This window comes from Protopterus annectens, chromosome 14.part0 (genome assembly GCF_019279795.1).
Source record: "Protopterus annectens isolate FY-2018-M chromosome 14.part0, PAN1.0, whole genome shotgun sequence".
Taxonomy (NCBI): Eukaryota; Metazoa; Chordata; order Ceratodontiformes; family Protopteridae; genus Protopterus; species Protopterus annectens.
This window is the reverse complement of record NC_056748.1, coordinates 1,102,942,740-1,102,959,330: the sequence shown is the minus strand read 5'-3', so window position 1 is coordinate 1,102,959,330 and position 16,591 is coordinate 1,102,942,740. Positions and strand designations below refer to the sequence as shown.

The 16,591-nt window shown below is 38.0% G+C and overlaps 1 protein-coding gene across 2 annotated transcripts in view; it reads right to left on the bottom strand.

Moving 5' to 3' along the window:
• The window catches only part of LRRC20 (leucine rich repeat containing 20), a 1,971,882-nt gene that overhangs the window by 1,248,905 nt on the left and 706,386 nt on the right, over nucleotides 1-16,591 (bottom strand). For both annotated transcript variants that reach the window (XM_044056893.1, XM_044056892.1), the window contains exon 3: nucleotides 4,593-4,742. In XM_044056893.1, the coding sequence (XP_043912828.1) occupies nucleotides 4,593-4,742 (150 nt within the window). The remainder of the gene's footprint in view (nucleotides 1-4,592; nucleotides 4,743-16,591) is intronic.

Sequence of the window (16,591 nt, the reverse complement as noted above, 5' to 3'; positions counted from 1 at the left end):
ACAGCAGGCTTTGGTATATTGGCATAAAATCAGTCTGCCCTGGCCGGAAGATCCCTAATGTTAAGAGTAATGCAACAGTGATACAGAAGGCCATCTAGACTTACAGGCCTTAAGCACCCTTACAGAGTCAGCCTTAGAACTAGGTTTAATGTATTCTAGTACCCCCACAAAAGTGATTTACAATTAGAGCTAGGGCAGTGTTACTCGCCCTCAGAGATGATTCACAGCCAGCTGTCACACTGAGCTAACTTGCTACCTAGTTGAATAAAACTTCAAATACAATTCAGTTTGTTTAGTAAAAACCCATAAAATATAAATGTGTACATTGTAATAAAAACTATAGAAAACAATGTCTGATACAACTGGGCAATTTCATGTTAAATGCCCGTATTTAGACTCTTCGACGGAGATGTATATAGACTGTGTCACCTTTCAGGCTACTTTGGAATGATCTGCTATACTCCGACTCTCTTCCCATCTCAGTTTATTTACTCTTTTGTGACATGCATACATCCAGAGTTGGTTTAAACTAGAATTGCTGTATGTCCAGTCACTGCTTACAGAAACACACCAATTTTCCATTTAATATGCAGTTGCTGCCCTAATAAATCATTCCAGATTTTTTTTTCTGATATCTCAGCTAGAAAACAAATATTGACACAGATAAAGCAGATGCATAGCACTGAATATATAATAAAATACATTAGTACGCAGTACTTCTTGTCATTAATTCATATTTTTCTCATTCCTTTGCTAGTTTGCTATAGCACAATAGAACTTTCTCTGGTCACCCTGTCAAACTAAGACAGAACTTAAATAGTAACACAAACAGATAGTAAGACCGTAAAACAAACAAGATTTGTCCACCAAAACAGAAAAAAAGTTTTAGTTTTATTTTACGATGCACAGTACAGAATGCAACTTTGTTTATCTGCTTCTTTGTGCCATCTCACAATAAAGCAAGAAGCAAAGGACAACAGCAATCTTTTATTTTTTTAGCAATGTATCTATTGACTACTGATATGCTTATGAACATCCAAGAATATTCAGCGTCACCACAATATTATTACTGTATAAAAACTGACCAATCGCAAAAGCAATACTCTGTGTAGACGTGCCTGAGACCAAACTTTTATTTTTTTATTTTTTTATTTATTTTACATTTGTTGACTGGGATAGTCCGACTGGATGCATGTCCATTTTCAGCGGAGGCCCGGGGAGAAAAGCTCCAAGGGTAAGCAGATACAGCATTACATAATACCAGCATTACATATTACAAACAGACTATTTACAGAGATTACATAAGTAAGCAATTTAAACAAATTCCACATGTTACAGTTAATCCTGAGCACAAGTCAGGATTAAATTAAATTACACAGTAAACTGGTTAACAGATTTTTACACATTCTACAAAGAGTTAGCCAGGCTTGATACATTGACATAGCCAGTTAAGTGACAAATGTTGTTTGAGTCTAGTTTTAAATTGACCTAAGGTGGAAAGTAAGGTAATATCAGCTGGAAGAGAGTTCCAGGATCTACTTACAGAGTTTGCAAAGAGAGAATCACCGGCTGTGTTATTAATTTTGCTAGTCTGAATTAGTAGTTTGTTAGAGGATCGAAGCGGTCTAGGATTGTTATAGGGGGTGATAATATTTTTAAGTGCAGGAGTATTGTCCGGATTATAAAGGATTTTATAGGCCATAATCAGTTGGTTATACTGGGTAGTTCAAGCCACCCAAGCTGATTTAGATTGATGCAATGATGTGTCCTAAAAGGCAGCCCAGTGGCAAACCTGGCAGTGTGGTTGTAGCAAATTGAGAGTTTGTTAAGGACAGTCTTGTTTAAATTCGAGAGTAGAGGGGATGCATACAGAAGGGTTGAAAGAAGGTGAGAGCGAGCTATGGCAATTTTAGCTGGAGGGGTTAGGAAGGCTTTTATTCTATAAAGTGACCCTAGTTTTTTATTGATGGTTTTGATAGTTTGGTTAACATGTAGGTCAAATTTTAGATTATTGTCTATGATAACACCTAATAGTTTTGTAGATGGGTCAGGGGAGATTATTGTGCCATCATTTGATTTTATGGTAAAGGTGAAAGCGGTAGACCTACGTGTTGGTGAAAATAACAGCATTTTAGTTTTTTGAGGATTTAGGATCAGACGATGTTCAGAAAGCCAGTTTTCTATGCTATTAAAGGTGGTCTGGGTAGCTGACCATAACTCTACTGGAGATGTGGCTGAGCAAATCAGAGTAGAGTCATCAGCATATTGGATACAGCTGACTTTTGGGATGACAGTATAAAGGTCGTTAATGAAGATGGAGAACAGCAAGGGCCCTAGTATAGTGCCTTGTGGTACTCCAAGGGTGTTAGGTAGAAGGTTAGAGAGTTTGTTCTGCCAGAGGACAGCCTGTTGTCGACCATTCAGGTAGGATTGAAACCATTGGAGGGCTCCAGTATCTAGACAGAATGTTTGCAGGGTGTGGATTAAAAGTTGGTGATCAACCATATCGAATGCCTTGGAAAGATCCAAAAAGAGGGCTGAGGATATATAATTATTGTTGCGATTATGGTTTATGGTGTTAGTAAAGGCTAGGAGGGCTGAAGTAGTGCTGTGATGAGGACGGAAGCCATGCTGAGTGTCTGCCATAAGGTGATTCTGGATTAGGTGGTGCATGAGTTGTCTTTGAATACATTTTTCCATAATCTTTGCAAGTGGAGAGAGTATAGCTATTGGCCCATAATTGGAGAATTCAGTAGAGCTTTGTTGTAAATGAAAGCCAGTTGTGAATGCAAATCTTAAATTTGGAAATAACTAGATTTTACTGAGTAATGGCATTTTATAAATAATGGAAACATAGGGCCTCTGAATGTCACATCAGAGGATTTAATGTGCCCTGTCATAATAGAATGAATTACCTAGTGTTTGAAATACTTAGCTTTAAAAGGTGGAGTGCAAACATTATTGTCTAATTTAAAATTATCCTGTAATTCAGTGTTACATGTTGTATCTTGAAGCAGAAGTGTGTGTGATTTTAATGGGTCCTGTATGTTTACATTCTGTGTCATGGTGGTGTTACAGTGGGGTTAGTACACATATGTTAAGGAGTTTTTGGGGGGAGGGTGATGCCTTTACATGGAAGTGCAAGGTCACTACTACCACATACAAAACAAGGAGAACCATATTTATTTGTACTGTATTGCACACTTTTTTAAAGTCTTGGTTTCGTGGGGTTTGTTAAGTTTTACTAGGAATTCTTACAGGCTGTATTTTGTTGACTCTGGTTTTCAAGTTATAAGTTCACAGGTGTTTACTAGGCTAATGACCACAAGGGCCTTTTTAAGCTTAGCCATGCATCTCAAATCTCTGACAAGTTCTGATAAACTTGATAAGTGTAAGCATGGGCCTGGGAGATGAGAGAAACGTCTAATGGTTTAAACCATGCTAAAGAATATTTCATATTATATTTTGCTTCCTGGTATGGAGAGTTAGGTATTTCTTTATCATTCTTAGAGTAATTAGAGTGAAAGAGAACAATGTGATGGTACTATGTACAGGACATAATCCATTTTATAAAATATGGGCCCTCACAATGCCTGCAGTAAGTTGGGTAGTGCAGCGGTTAGCGTTGCTGCCTAAGATCAAGAGGTTCTCCAGTTCAATTCTTGGTTGGGGAACCTTCTGTGTGGAGTCTGCATGTCCTCCCTGCATTCGAGTGGGTTTCCTCTGAGTGCTTGGGTTTCCTCCCACATTCCAAAGACATGCTTCTGGAGTATTTCTCTGTGCCTCCGCTGAAAACGGGCTTTGTCCCAGTCAGACATTCCCAGTACACAAATGTTACATAAATAATTAAATGTTTTCACACAGAATAATGGATTAAACTGGAGTGTGTACACACACAATGATATACAGTGAATGGGGGTTAAAAAAATGATCCACTACAATCTGAAAAATCAGAAAACATATTTTTTACACTCTCAAACTTCCAGTAATTTTTTATGCCTGACAATACTCTATTAAACATAATATGTCATAAAGTAAGGTTATACTATAACAGTGGTCTATTTATTTTGTGATAGTGTTTAACTACATTCCCAATCATACAATGTCTGGCAACACCTTTTTTAATATTGCAGCCCAACAAACAAAGCACAGCTAGGCTTATCTCAACCTGCTGCATGATATCTGAAATAATTTTGCAAAACACAATTAATTTGTTCTTAAAAACAAAATCCATCCTGACACTTCTGCTTAGGAACACTAACACAATTATGTATCATATGGGTGGGGCTTTGGCCAGAATCTGAAGTTAAACACGAACTACCACAGCAAGTATACCAAATTACCAGAAACATATTTTCCCAAAACTGCATCAACAGTGCGATACTTTAACTTACAAGTTTAAAAAGGTAAAAGAAAGGATTAATGAAACCATGCAAATATGTAGCAAGATCTTATGGCTGTTTTCACAGACACACTGGACAAGCAGTAAAAATAAAGTATTTACTCTAGCAATTTTCATGAACATCATTTCCTGTGCTCTTTCCCAACAGCTATGCAAAAACACTTGAATAACAGACTGTTATAAATCCTACCTCTTAGCTGGGTAAAAGTGGTGATGAACTTTCGGGTGAGGGACTTTAGAGCATTGTTAGCCAGAATTACAATACAGATCTTCTCAGCAACAGTTCTCATTAGATGGCAAAGTCCCTCTGGGAAGCTGTTTAATAAGCAATTGGCAAGATCTATTAAAAATAAAAAATAAAAAGATGTTTAGAAAATGCCAGCATAATTAATATGAGGTTATTTCCTATGGGTGCAAAACAATGAGCAATGACGGCTTGGTGAAATACAACATATAATGATTAACCATGCATTTTGCTTTATTTGTTGCATTTTGATAACTAGGTAACCGGTCAGCAGACCCTTGTCAGCCACAGCCTGAGCCAACAATATGAGTATCACATCAAGTATTTACATTGAAGTGAGTAAATGTATTATAGTGATAATCACAAGATGGTTTGAACCAAGGAAAATGATGTGATCACATAACAGTTTGAAACAATATTTGCTATGAGTAAACTGAAGAGCAACGTTTACGATGAGCAGACTGAGGCAGTTACTAGCGGCTGAGCAAGTAAAGTATTCATGTAACAAATACATTCTCAGATAACACATTTATCACTGCAGAACCGGAGAGTATAGGCCAGTACAAGGCCAGTGTTGACTTGAGAGTGCTCATGGCCCTTTTCTTTATACCAAAAGCAAGATGATCCTTTCAACAAGTATTCTTATAGCTTGCAATCCAGGAATTCATGGGGGAAAACAGGAGTTAGGGTGTAAAGCTGTAATATGTAGCAACAATAGGACACTTCACTGGGATGGCTCAATCTCCTCATCAGCCCTGAGCATGTGTCAGAGTAAGTCCAGTGATGTATAGGAGTACCTGGTAGACTCAGTGTTCAAAGAAGGACACATCTGTAGCAACCAATGGTCAGCTACAGGGAGAATAAAATATCTTTAATTTATATATGAGTGTGTGTGTGTGTGTGTGTGTGTGTGTGTGTGTGTGTGTGTGTGTGTGTATATATATATATATATATTGTTTGTCTTTTCCCAGTTAGGGGTCGCCACAGTGGAACTCCAGTCCACTAATGATTGGCAGTAGATTTTTTTTTTATGGTGCCAAGTTGCCAGCCCGATGCCCAACCTTCAGTGAAGGCACGCCCATTCATGCATGTCTTTCAGAGGCCACTTGACCACGAGGAGGACATGCAGACTCCACACAGAAGGCACTCCAGCCAAGAATCGAACAGGAGAACTTCTTGCTGTGAGGCAACAACGCTACCGCTGTACCACCACAGCATATATATATATATATATATATATATATATATATATATATATATATATATATATATATATATATATATATATATATATATGTATGTGTGTGTGTGTGTGTGTGTGTGTCTCTCACACACACACATTCTTTTAATTTGCTTTTCAATGCTTCTGTGGTACTTTCTAGTCTGCCTTTTCATGGGAGATGGTTCCAAAATTCCTGGTGCCATCCTTGTGAATGACCTTTCTCATGCTGAAACTTTGAATTTGGGCCTGATGAGGGTAAAATTCTCCTTCATGCGCATAGTTTTGCTCTTAATGGAGGTCACTGTCCTACCTGAACACTTTGGCAGATCTGTGTGAACAGGGGCAGGGTTGTCCTTCCATAGGTAACCATTTTACACATTGAAAGTGGCAGTGATGGGTTAGTTGATCTGCAAGCACAGTAAATCTGCAAATTTCATTTATTGCTGTTTGATTTTTTTTTCTTTGTTGCCACTACAGTGGAAGGTAATGGGAGACCATATTTAATTTTTCAAAATTAGTACATTCGTAGTAATGACAATGTGAGTAGTGGGTTTGAGAAGATGAAAAAGTTGACAGCATAGTTTAAGCCACTGATCTCAAACTCATGGTCCTCAAGCAGCCTTCAAAGGCCAGTATAATTCTGCAGAAATTCTACCACACTATACTACACTAACTACACTAACTAACACATTATACTACACTATCACACTGCACTGACTTCCCTTTATGTTTTGTAGATTGTGACCCAAAGATGAGTGAGGCAGTCCTCATAAGGCCTTCGTGTTTCTTTATTTTTTTTAGTTTGAGACCCATGGTTACAGCTGTCCCAGGGTTTTGATAATGTTTGTCAATATGTTTTGAAAAAGAGTGACAGGTGGATCTAAGCTTAATCCTAGGCATTTCTGTTCTGCAACAGCTTGCAAGCATCTGTCATTTTTGTCACCTATATATGCAGGGGCTTTTTGGAAGCTTTTGTGTACCTCCAAAAGCATAATCTTTATTTTAAGGCATTACATTTCAAGTCTGTTTTTGTGGGTTCAATTGTACAGCATAATGAAGCTGCTTTTAAAGCAGGTTTGTTTTTTACAGGATTTTAGGAGGGGGAGATCATTTGCAAACATGATTATAAAATGACAAAAAAGGGAAGAAAGCAATGAATTTTCATTAAATCAGATTTATGTGCATTTGGATTTAATCCCACCAAAAGTTCATTGGCTTTCATTGAATCCAAAGCAGGACAGCCCCTGCAAGTACGGCAACTGCACGGCTCCAAAAAAACAAATAGCTGTAGAAAACACAGGGAAGCCAGCAGACTGTAGCATTCAGCATTTATTCAAAACTTAGCTGAAAAGCATAATATAAAGTTAAAAAAGAAGACAAAACAGTCCGGTTTCGGCTGTAAAAAGTTACATAGCCTTCATCAGTGCAATAAAGAAATGAGACATTTGTCTCCTTTTAAATACAACCACTAGGTGAGGCTCTTAGTTAATGAATTAGTCAACAATTCTAATTAAAGGTACTCATTAAGTCCTGGTGAAAAAAGACCTGCCAACTTAATAATCCATCAACAATTCTGTGTGTTTACCATCAGTAGTGAGTTATATATTGACTCATTTTGTGACATTGGGCCTACGTGACTGTGTTATTCTAATTAAACAGTTTTTTGGAGTATTGGGTGCCACTCGTGGTTTTTGGACTGGCCTGTGTTTACTTTCGATAGAAAGAAGTGTACTCTTTACCGTTTTGTGGGGATATCTATCAGAATGACTTTTTCACATTAACTTTGAATCATTTCAATACTCTGAAGAACGGAGTTAACTTAGAAAAGGATTGGTTTACCAGGTCATAGCTTGCAATAAGCTTTACGATTCATAGCAACATCTTCGGACTTTTAGTTGAACTTTAAAATACAAGCCTTATAATTTTTGGTCTGTTAATATTTCTTGAGGCATTGTATTTTGGAATTTTCTCTAGGGTGCATCATATGTGTGGTATTATGTAACTTTAGACCATTAGACAGTCACTGTACCTGAAACTTGACAATTTGGTTATGTTTACATTTAAATAATGTGGACAATTTCTGCACTCCTGTAGGGAATATAACAGAAAGTTAACACCGGGGATCACACCAACAGCACTACTAGATAGGGGCCAAGGATACTAGCTGCTAGTACAAGGATCTAGGGAACTACTAAAGGGGCTGTGAATACCGCACAACGTGGCTGGGCTAATATATGCCTTCGGGCAGATAGCTCAGTACCAACCTATGAACCTATATAACTCATGACATTTCTATACAACCTAATACAAGAGTATTTTTGTGTTTGCTTCATAGGTTGGGGTTTCACACTTTATGTATTTCTATAGTGTTATGCCTACAGCTTTTTTCATCTCAGTGAAGTGAACCTAACTGTATAGGGGCAAGTTACACAGTGAAAAGGATCGAGTTTATGACATTACAGTGGTTATTTGAAATAAGTTTTACGACTGATAACAGTTTTTGTCTGAAAAACTTTATAATTTTGATTTTGTTTATATTTCCTGGGGCACTGAATTTTGGAACTTGTTTTGGGATCCATGATATGTGTATTATTATGCAACTTTATACTATCTAGATAGTCAATTTAAATGGAACTTAATTTGTTATGCTAAAATTTAAATGATGGTGACAATTTTTGTGCTTTTGGCAGGAATATAACTTCTGATATCTTTACACGACTCAATATAGGAGCAGTTTTGTGTTAACCTCATAGGTTGTGGTTTCACTTTTCATGTACTATTTAACATCATGTATAGGGTTTTTAAATTGAAATTTGAAAACTAGTGAACCTAACTGTATGGGGGCAAATTATACAATGGTCAAAGTGACTCAGGGACACGAAATATCTGAGTTTTTCTACTGATTAGTAACTGTTTAGTCTTAGCCACCTGGACTTGGGCTATACTATTTATATATTACTACAGTGTTGCGTATAGGGCTTCTTTTCAATCTAATTCTAAGAAATAAGGAAACCCGATCCTGTGGGGGGGGGAGTGCCAAATAGTGTGTAAGGTGACATTTCACATGATTCTAAGGAATTATTGAACTTCCATACCCCTGAGACAAGGTACATTTATTTCCATTGGTGGGTTCAGTCTTGTTATTGGTTTTAGTGAACATGATTACTGACCCTATGGGGCCCCATCGAACAGTTAGATATTGTTTACATTCATTTTGGCAGAACCATTGGTTTGATTCCAATAATGGCCCAAAGGTTTTTTCTTCTGATGTAACACTCAATATTTGGTAACAGCAATGGCTACTATGGTTCATCTTAGCTTTTAAAGTATAAGTTATTGTTAAATGGACTTAGCACTGCTTATGAATAATTGATGTTTGCAGTTAAGGGACCAAATAGCAGGGGCTAATATTGTCCATACATTACTAATTGTTCTAACATCACTATTGGCTATTTATATGAACGTAGCATTGCTGTGGATTATCTTAATTGGCTTGGAGAGATATATTTTGAATATATTTGAAAAATTTTTTGGAACAATATTTTTTGCTCTTTTGAGATTTCTCCATGCCTTGGAATCTGTTTTGGATCAAACAGTGGTTTTGGCTGTTTATTTTTTTTTTTTTTTTACTCATGGGTTGTTATATTTTTTATATATCTCTCTACAAAAAAGGGCAGATGCGGGTATATTTTTTAGTATTTATTTATTACATTTTTACTACAATTCTAACACACATGTGGACATGGTTTATCTTCAGATCAGGATGATCTGGCCATTTTTGGTCTTAGCAACACAAGTAGTCAGAATAATGGGTCAGAGGACTTACAATTGGACAATACATGTGAGGCACAATTTCTTAAATTAAATAAAAGCATGAGGTCCCTACAGACCAATGTATGGCATTCAATGCTCTTTAAGGCTTATTTAACCAAGGGCATTTCACCAAGGGGCCTTAGGGTACGCATAAAGCCATTAGTTAATAATATTGACACAACATTAACAGAACAATGGGCTATAGCTCAACAAAAAGCCTCAATGAGCTTTGTGGAAATTCTAGCTGCCCCTTATGAGAGAACTATTGATAGGGATATTATGGGAAATCACCCAAATATGTGAAGATATTAAGACATTTGAAGGACAACAATCCTATAACACTGGCCTTAAGAGACTTAGCCAGGAGCTTTTAAACTTGGAACAGCAATTGAAAGATAGAAAAATGAGGATGTTTCAGAGGGACCTAGCTGACTAAGAGTGGGCATCCATTCTCCAGTAACAAGCACGTCAGGTTTGAACAAACCAATAGAAAGGGTGCCAAAAGGAAATGACCAAGGTCTATTTTAAAGAAACCTTCCTTATCAAGTTATGACACCTCGGGTGAGGAGTCCTTGTCAGGTTTGGAGCTTGATACACAGCACACCCCAGATTCCCCTGCATCTAAAAGAAGTAACACACAGGTCCCTTTAGGTGTAGGCAAAGGAGGGGAGGTAGGAAACATTCTAAAGGTAGACAATATGCAAGGACTGTTGAAACTGATGGTTCAGAAATAGATAACAACAATAATGTGTTGAACATTTCATCTTCCTCTCTGTCACCTACCCAAGTCAAAGGTTTGAATAAAGGTCTTAATTTTATGCCTGGCTTCTATGTCTCTGAAGGGGCCTACTGCTTTTAATTGAATACCACTTATTCGGAAAAGAGCAGTAGACCACTCAGTTATGCGAAAGTAAACTTATTTGAAAGTGCATTTCATGAAACTTGGTTCAACGAACCAATAAAAAGATAAAAAAAAAACAGAAAACACTAACATTAAATTGAGTGGGAGGCCTTGCCCCCCCACCCCCCTACTTAAATATACCAACTCCGAGATCATGCTACAGTGGGGAACAGGTAAATTCCCTATTCCCCACTGTAGTGTGCCTTGGCGCTTCAGTTTTCCTGAACGGTTCATTGAACCATGCTTCACGGAAGTGCACATTCGCTTAAGTGCACTTTCACGTAACCGAGGATCCACTGTTCATTTTTGAACAAGTGGATTTTTGGTCTTTTACAGTAGACCCCTCTGAAGATACTTTTGCACAAGATATTACCTCATTTTGTAGACTACTTAATTTAAGGTTATTTTTTTCACAGAGCATCTAATCCTGAATCTCAGGATGGCTTTAGATACCACAAATCAAACTTTACACCACCAATGCATCATAATGTCTATATGTTTCAGAATTGTATTCTCAAAGATCTGCATTTTTATTCCAGGGAGTTCCGAGCCAAATCTAACAACCTCTCAAAGATTGAAATGGAGTCTATATGGGAATTGGAGAACAATTATGATTTGGCTATATTACCTGCAGATAAGGGCGGGGCGGTAGTTGTCCAGGATTGGACCCAGTATAATATGGAAGCCTAAAGACAGCTTACTATACACACATGACATTGGACCCAACTCTCGGTTTCAGAAAACAAACTGATCAGTTTTTGGTGTCCGCTAAGAATGAGGGAATTATCACAGACAGCACTTTCCATCATCTCACTGTGTCAGATCCTTCGAATCAGTACATCTACTTCCTCCCCAAAATCCATAAGAATCTTCAGAATCCACCCAGTAGACCCACAGTCTCAGGTAGGGGTTCGATTACAGAACCACTTTCCCAATTTCTCATGAAACATCTTAAACCATTATTGAAATGGGTCCGGGCTTGTATTCAAGATACTACAGAATTCTTTCGGGTAATTTCTGAGATGCTGCTTGAGCCAGGGTGGTTACTTTCTACCTTAGATGTCTCTGCATTATATACTAACATCCCCCACTGGGCGGGCCTGGAAGCATTAAAATACTGGCTACATAAGTTGGGATTGTACCAACCCGGCTTTAAGACCTTCTTAATCTGCCTTACCGAACACGTTCTAACCAAGAACGTATTCTATTATCAGAATAAATGTTTTTTGCAAATTCAAGGCACTGCTGTGAGAGCTTCTTTCGCTCCCATATATGCTGATCTTTTTATGGCCTACCTTGAGGAACAGCTCATCTGTGACAACACACATAATCTATATTTAGATGAGATTGACATTTGGAGAAGATACTTAGATGATTGCTGGTTAGTATGGAGATCTGATTCTGAATATCTCATGGAGTTTGTAGGATACCTGAATGATAAATGGGGTATACAATTTACAGTCAATTATAATATTAACAGTATTCCCTTTTTGGATGTCCTAGTAACTAGGAATAGTGACCATACACTGGCATGCCAGGTGTACCGCAAATACCGCCAATACAACTCCCTTCTCCATGCTTCCAGCTTTCACCCCCACATATATGTAGAAATATCCCTAAATCACAATTCTTATGTATGAAGCGAATATGCTCAAATGATGCTACCTATGAGGTTTATAAGAAGGATTTAACCACCAGATTCAGGAACAGGGACTACAAAATGGGGAATATATATGAGGCCAGGAATTGGGTGACTACCCATGACAGAAAGGACCTTTTGAGATACAAGGATAGGACACTGGATAAGGAACCTATCATCTGTTTGGTCACCACTTATAGTAGGAACACTGATGCTTTACTAAACAGTGTTCATAGACACTGGAACATCCTTCTAGCAGATGCTAAACTTTCTGATTTTTTGGATGACAGATGTCATTTTTCTTTCAGAAGAGGTAGGAATCTGGGATCATTTTTGAGTCACTATAAACATGGACGGAGGAGTAAGGGTGATTCCATCCAAACTACTCTTATGGGGGATCACAGGTTGTTTTCCTTGTGGTCACTGTACCCACTGCATAAAGGTTATGAAAACAAGCCAGTTTAGTAGCAAGAATACTGGTCAGGTATTTGATATTTCATTCTTTGCAAACTGCCAGTCCGATTGGGTGATTTATTTGGCTACCTGTACCTGTTCTGAGTTTTATGTGGGACAAACATCTCGACCGCTCAAGTTCAGAATTTCTGAACATTATAGTGATATCAGGCATAAGAAACTTACCAATGCCTTATATAAGCACTCTCTGGTACACAACAATGCATTTTTCAGGTTTACTGTGATAGACAGAATTATTGGTAACAGGTCGAATAAAGCAGGATGGTATCAGATTCTGAACAGTAAGGAAAAGAAATAGATTATTAAGTTGAGGGGTCTTTTTTCACCAGGACTTAATGAGTACCTTTAATTAGGATTGTTGACTAATTAATTAACTAAGAGCCTCACCTAGTGGTTGTATTTAAAAGGAGACAAAGGCCTCATTTCTTTATTGTACTGATGAAGGCTATGTAACTTTTTACAGTCAAAACCGGTCTGTTTTGTCTTCTTTTTTAACTTTATATTATGCTTTTCAGCTAAGTTTTGAATAAATACTGAATGCTACAGTCTGCTGGCTTCCCTGTGTCTTTCATTTAATCTATACACAGATCTGATTGTTAGCTATACCCAGAGTCGGTTAAAGTGCGCTTACACAATATCCAAACTACTGATTAGGTAAGCTCAACTAACAAAAGGCTTAAATGTTCTTGAACCTAGGCTTAAGTATGACCTCCCGTTTTGCCCTTAGCACCCCCTTAACAATACAGATCTATTACAGACAGCTGAGAATAGGATTTGTGGATTTCTCTCTTGTCTCCTGATAGGGAACAGAACTGTTTATCAGTATCTAAGGCTAGATGGCTCCGAGTCACTGATATGTGCTGTTTGTTGTTGAATTCATTGATTTTTTTTTAATTACATAAGTATGGCTTCTGTTCAGTTTTATTGAAGAGACTGCCGATAAGAATTTCTCATATTCAGATCCAACCACCTTGTGCCAGTGACTTTCTAGAAACCCACTTTCAGTTAATCTCTTGGAGAAAAGGCATTCTCCAAAACTGCTCTAGTATCATAGAACAGCTCAGCTTAAAGCAACAAATGAGCATTATATAGGAATACTCTGTCTACAGTAAATGTCATGAAACACAAAGAAAGTCTATAACTGCAACTGTTTTAAGGTGCTGGCAGCCTTCTTACTGCAGTTATTACTGGACTCTACCACTGTCTTTATAGCATATGTGTTCTCTCTAAAGAATACTACAATCATTATCAACATAAATATATTGAGTACGTACCGCCCCGAGTTACACTTCACAGCCATTTGCCTTTTATGCTGTTTATTGCCCATTCTGATATTTTATTACATATAGGCTTTTCATGCATAACCTGTGTCTGGACTGTTGCTTCTCCTTTGGCTCAGGCACAGCAAAAACGGGTTCAGGGACCAGTCTACTTATCTGTATAATAAACATTAAACAAGCGAGCTGTACAGTTCAGAAAAAAACCTCAACTGTCTGCTCCTGCACATCGTGCTTCAATCTATAGAATAAACCGTGCTCAAACAGTGAGATTAATAAACCGTGCTCGACCAGCGAGATTAATAAACCATGCTCAACCAGCGAGATTAATAAACCATGCTCGACCAGCGAGATTAATAAACCATGCTCGACCAGTGAGATTAATAAACCATGCTCAACCAGTGAGACTAATAAACCATGCTCGACCAGTGAGATTAATAAACCGTGCTCAACCAGCGAGATTAATAAACCGTGCTCAACCAGCGAGATTAATAAACCGTGCTCGACCAGTGAGATTAATAAACCGTGCTCAATCAGCCGAGATTAATAAACCATGCTCAACCAGCGAGATTAATAAACCGTGCTCAGCCAACGAGATTAATAAACCATGCTCGACCAGTGAGATTAATAAACCATGCTCAATCAGCGAGATTAATAAACTGTGCTCAACCAGTGAGATTAATAAACCATGGTCAACCAGCGAGATTAATAAACCGTGCTCAACCAACGAGATTAATAAACCATGCTCAACCGAGATTAATAAACCATGCTTAACCAGCGAGATTAATAAACCGTGCTCAACCAATGAGATTAATAAACCATGCTCAACCAATGAGATTAATAAACCATGCTCAACCAACGAGATTAATAAACCATGCTCAACCAGCAAGATTAATAAACCGTGCTCAACCAGCGAGATTAATAAACCATGCTCAACCAGCGAGATTAATAATCCATGCTCAACCAGTGAGATTAATAAACCATGCTCAACCAGTGAGATTAATAAACTATGCTCGACCAGTGAGATTAATAAACCATGCTCAACCAGTGAGATTAATAAACCGTGCTCAGCCAGCGAGATTAATAAACCATGCTCAACCAACGAGATTAATAAACCATGCTCAACCAGCGAGATTAATAAACCATGCTCAACCAGTGAGATTAATAAACCATGCTCAACCAGTGAGATTAATAAACCATGCTCAACCAGTGAGATTAATAAACTATGCTCGACTAGTGAGATTAATAATCCGTGCTCAACCAGCGAGATTAATAAACTGTGCTCAGCCAGCGAGATTAATAAACTGTGCTCAACCAGCGAGATTAATAAACCGTACCCAACCAGCAAAATTAATAAACCATGATCAACCAGTGAGATTAATAAACCATGCTCAACCAGCGAGATTAATAAACCATGCTCATCCAGTGAGATTAATAAACCATGCTCAACCAGCGAGATTAATAAACTGTGCTCATCCAGTCTGATTAATAAACCATGCTCAACCAGTGAGATTAATAAACCGTGCTCAACCAGCAAGATTAATAAACCGTGCTCAACCAGTGAGATTAATAAACCGTGCTCAACCAGTGAGATTAATAAACCATACTCAACCAGTGAGATTAATAAACCATGCTCAACCAGTGAGATTAATAAACCATGCTCAACCAGCAAGATTAATAAACCGTGCTCAACCAGTGAGATTAATAAACCGTGCTCGACCAGTGAGATTAATAAACCGTGCTCAGCCAGTGAGATTAATAAACCATGCTCAACCAGCGAGATTAATAAACCATGCTCAACCAGTGAGATTAATAAACCATGCTCAACCAGTGAGATTAATAAACCATGCTCAACCAGTGAGATTAATAAACCATGCTCAACCAGCGAGATTAATAAACCATGCTCAACCAGTGAGATTAATAAACCATGCTCAACCAGCGAGATTAATAAACCATGCTCAACCAACGAGATTAATAAACCAAGCTCAACTAGCAAGATTAATAAACCATGCTCAACCAGCGAGATTAATGAACAACCATGCTCAACCGGCGAGATTAATAAACCATGCTCAACCAGCGAGATTAATAAACCATGCTCAACCAGCGAGATTAATAAACCATGCTCAACCAGTGAGATTAAGTGTCATTTACTGCAAGAGCACAGAATATAGAGACATGTTGGTGGGGTACTGTGTTCCCTATATGACAATCTCTGCACCATGCTGCTGTGTACCCTTATTTTATAATATGGGGGATACAATTTAACCTTTCAGTTAGAAGGACATACAGCAGAATAACACTGTCCAATCTGTAGTCTAGCAGGGCGGCAAAGAAGCACATTGTGGGTATAAGGCAACATAATGCACTTGGTTTCAGATCAGGTGCAGCATTACATCCCCTACTCTTAAGTAGATCATAAGTCTCTCACAGATAAGTGCTGCCACAGTAGGGGCCCATGTGCACCCTATATCCGAATGGTAAACTGGGTGTAAGGAAGTCAGTGCTTCTATACTTATGCAGGCATGGCAAATCACTACTGTGTACCCCACATAGTATGGTACATTAGACACTGGGGGCAGAGCTGAATACTACTGTCAGAATGCAGAAAGATGGATTGCC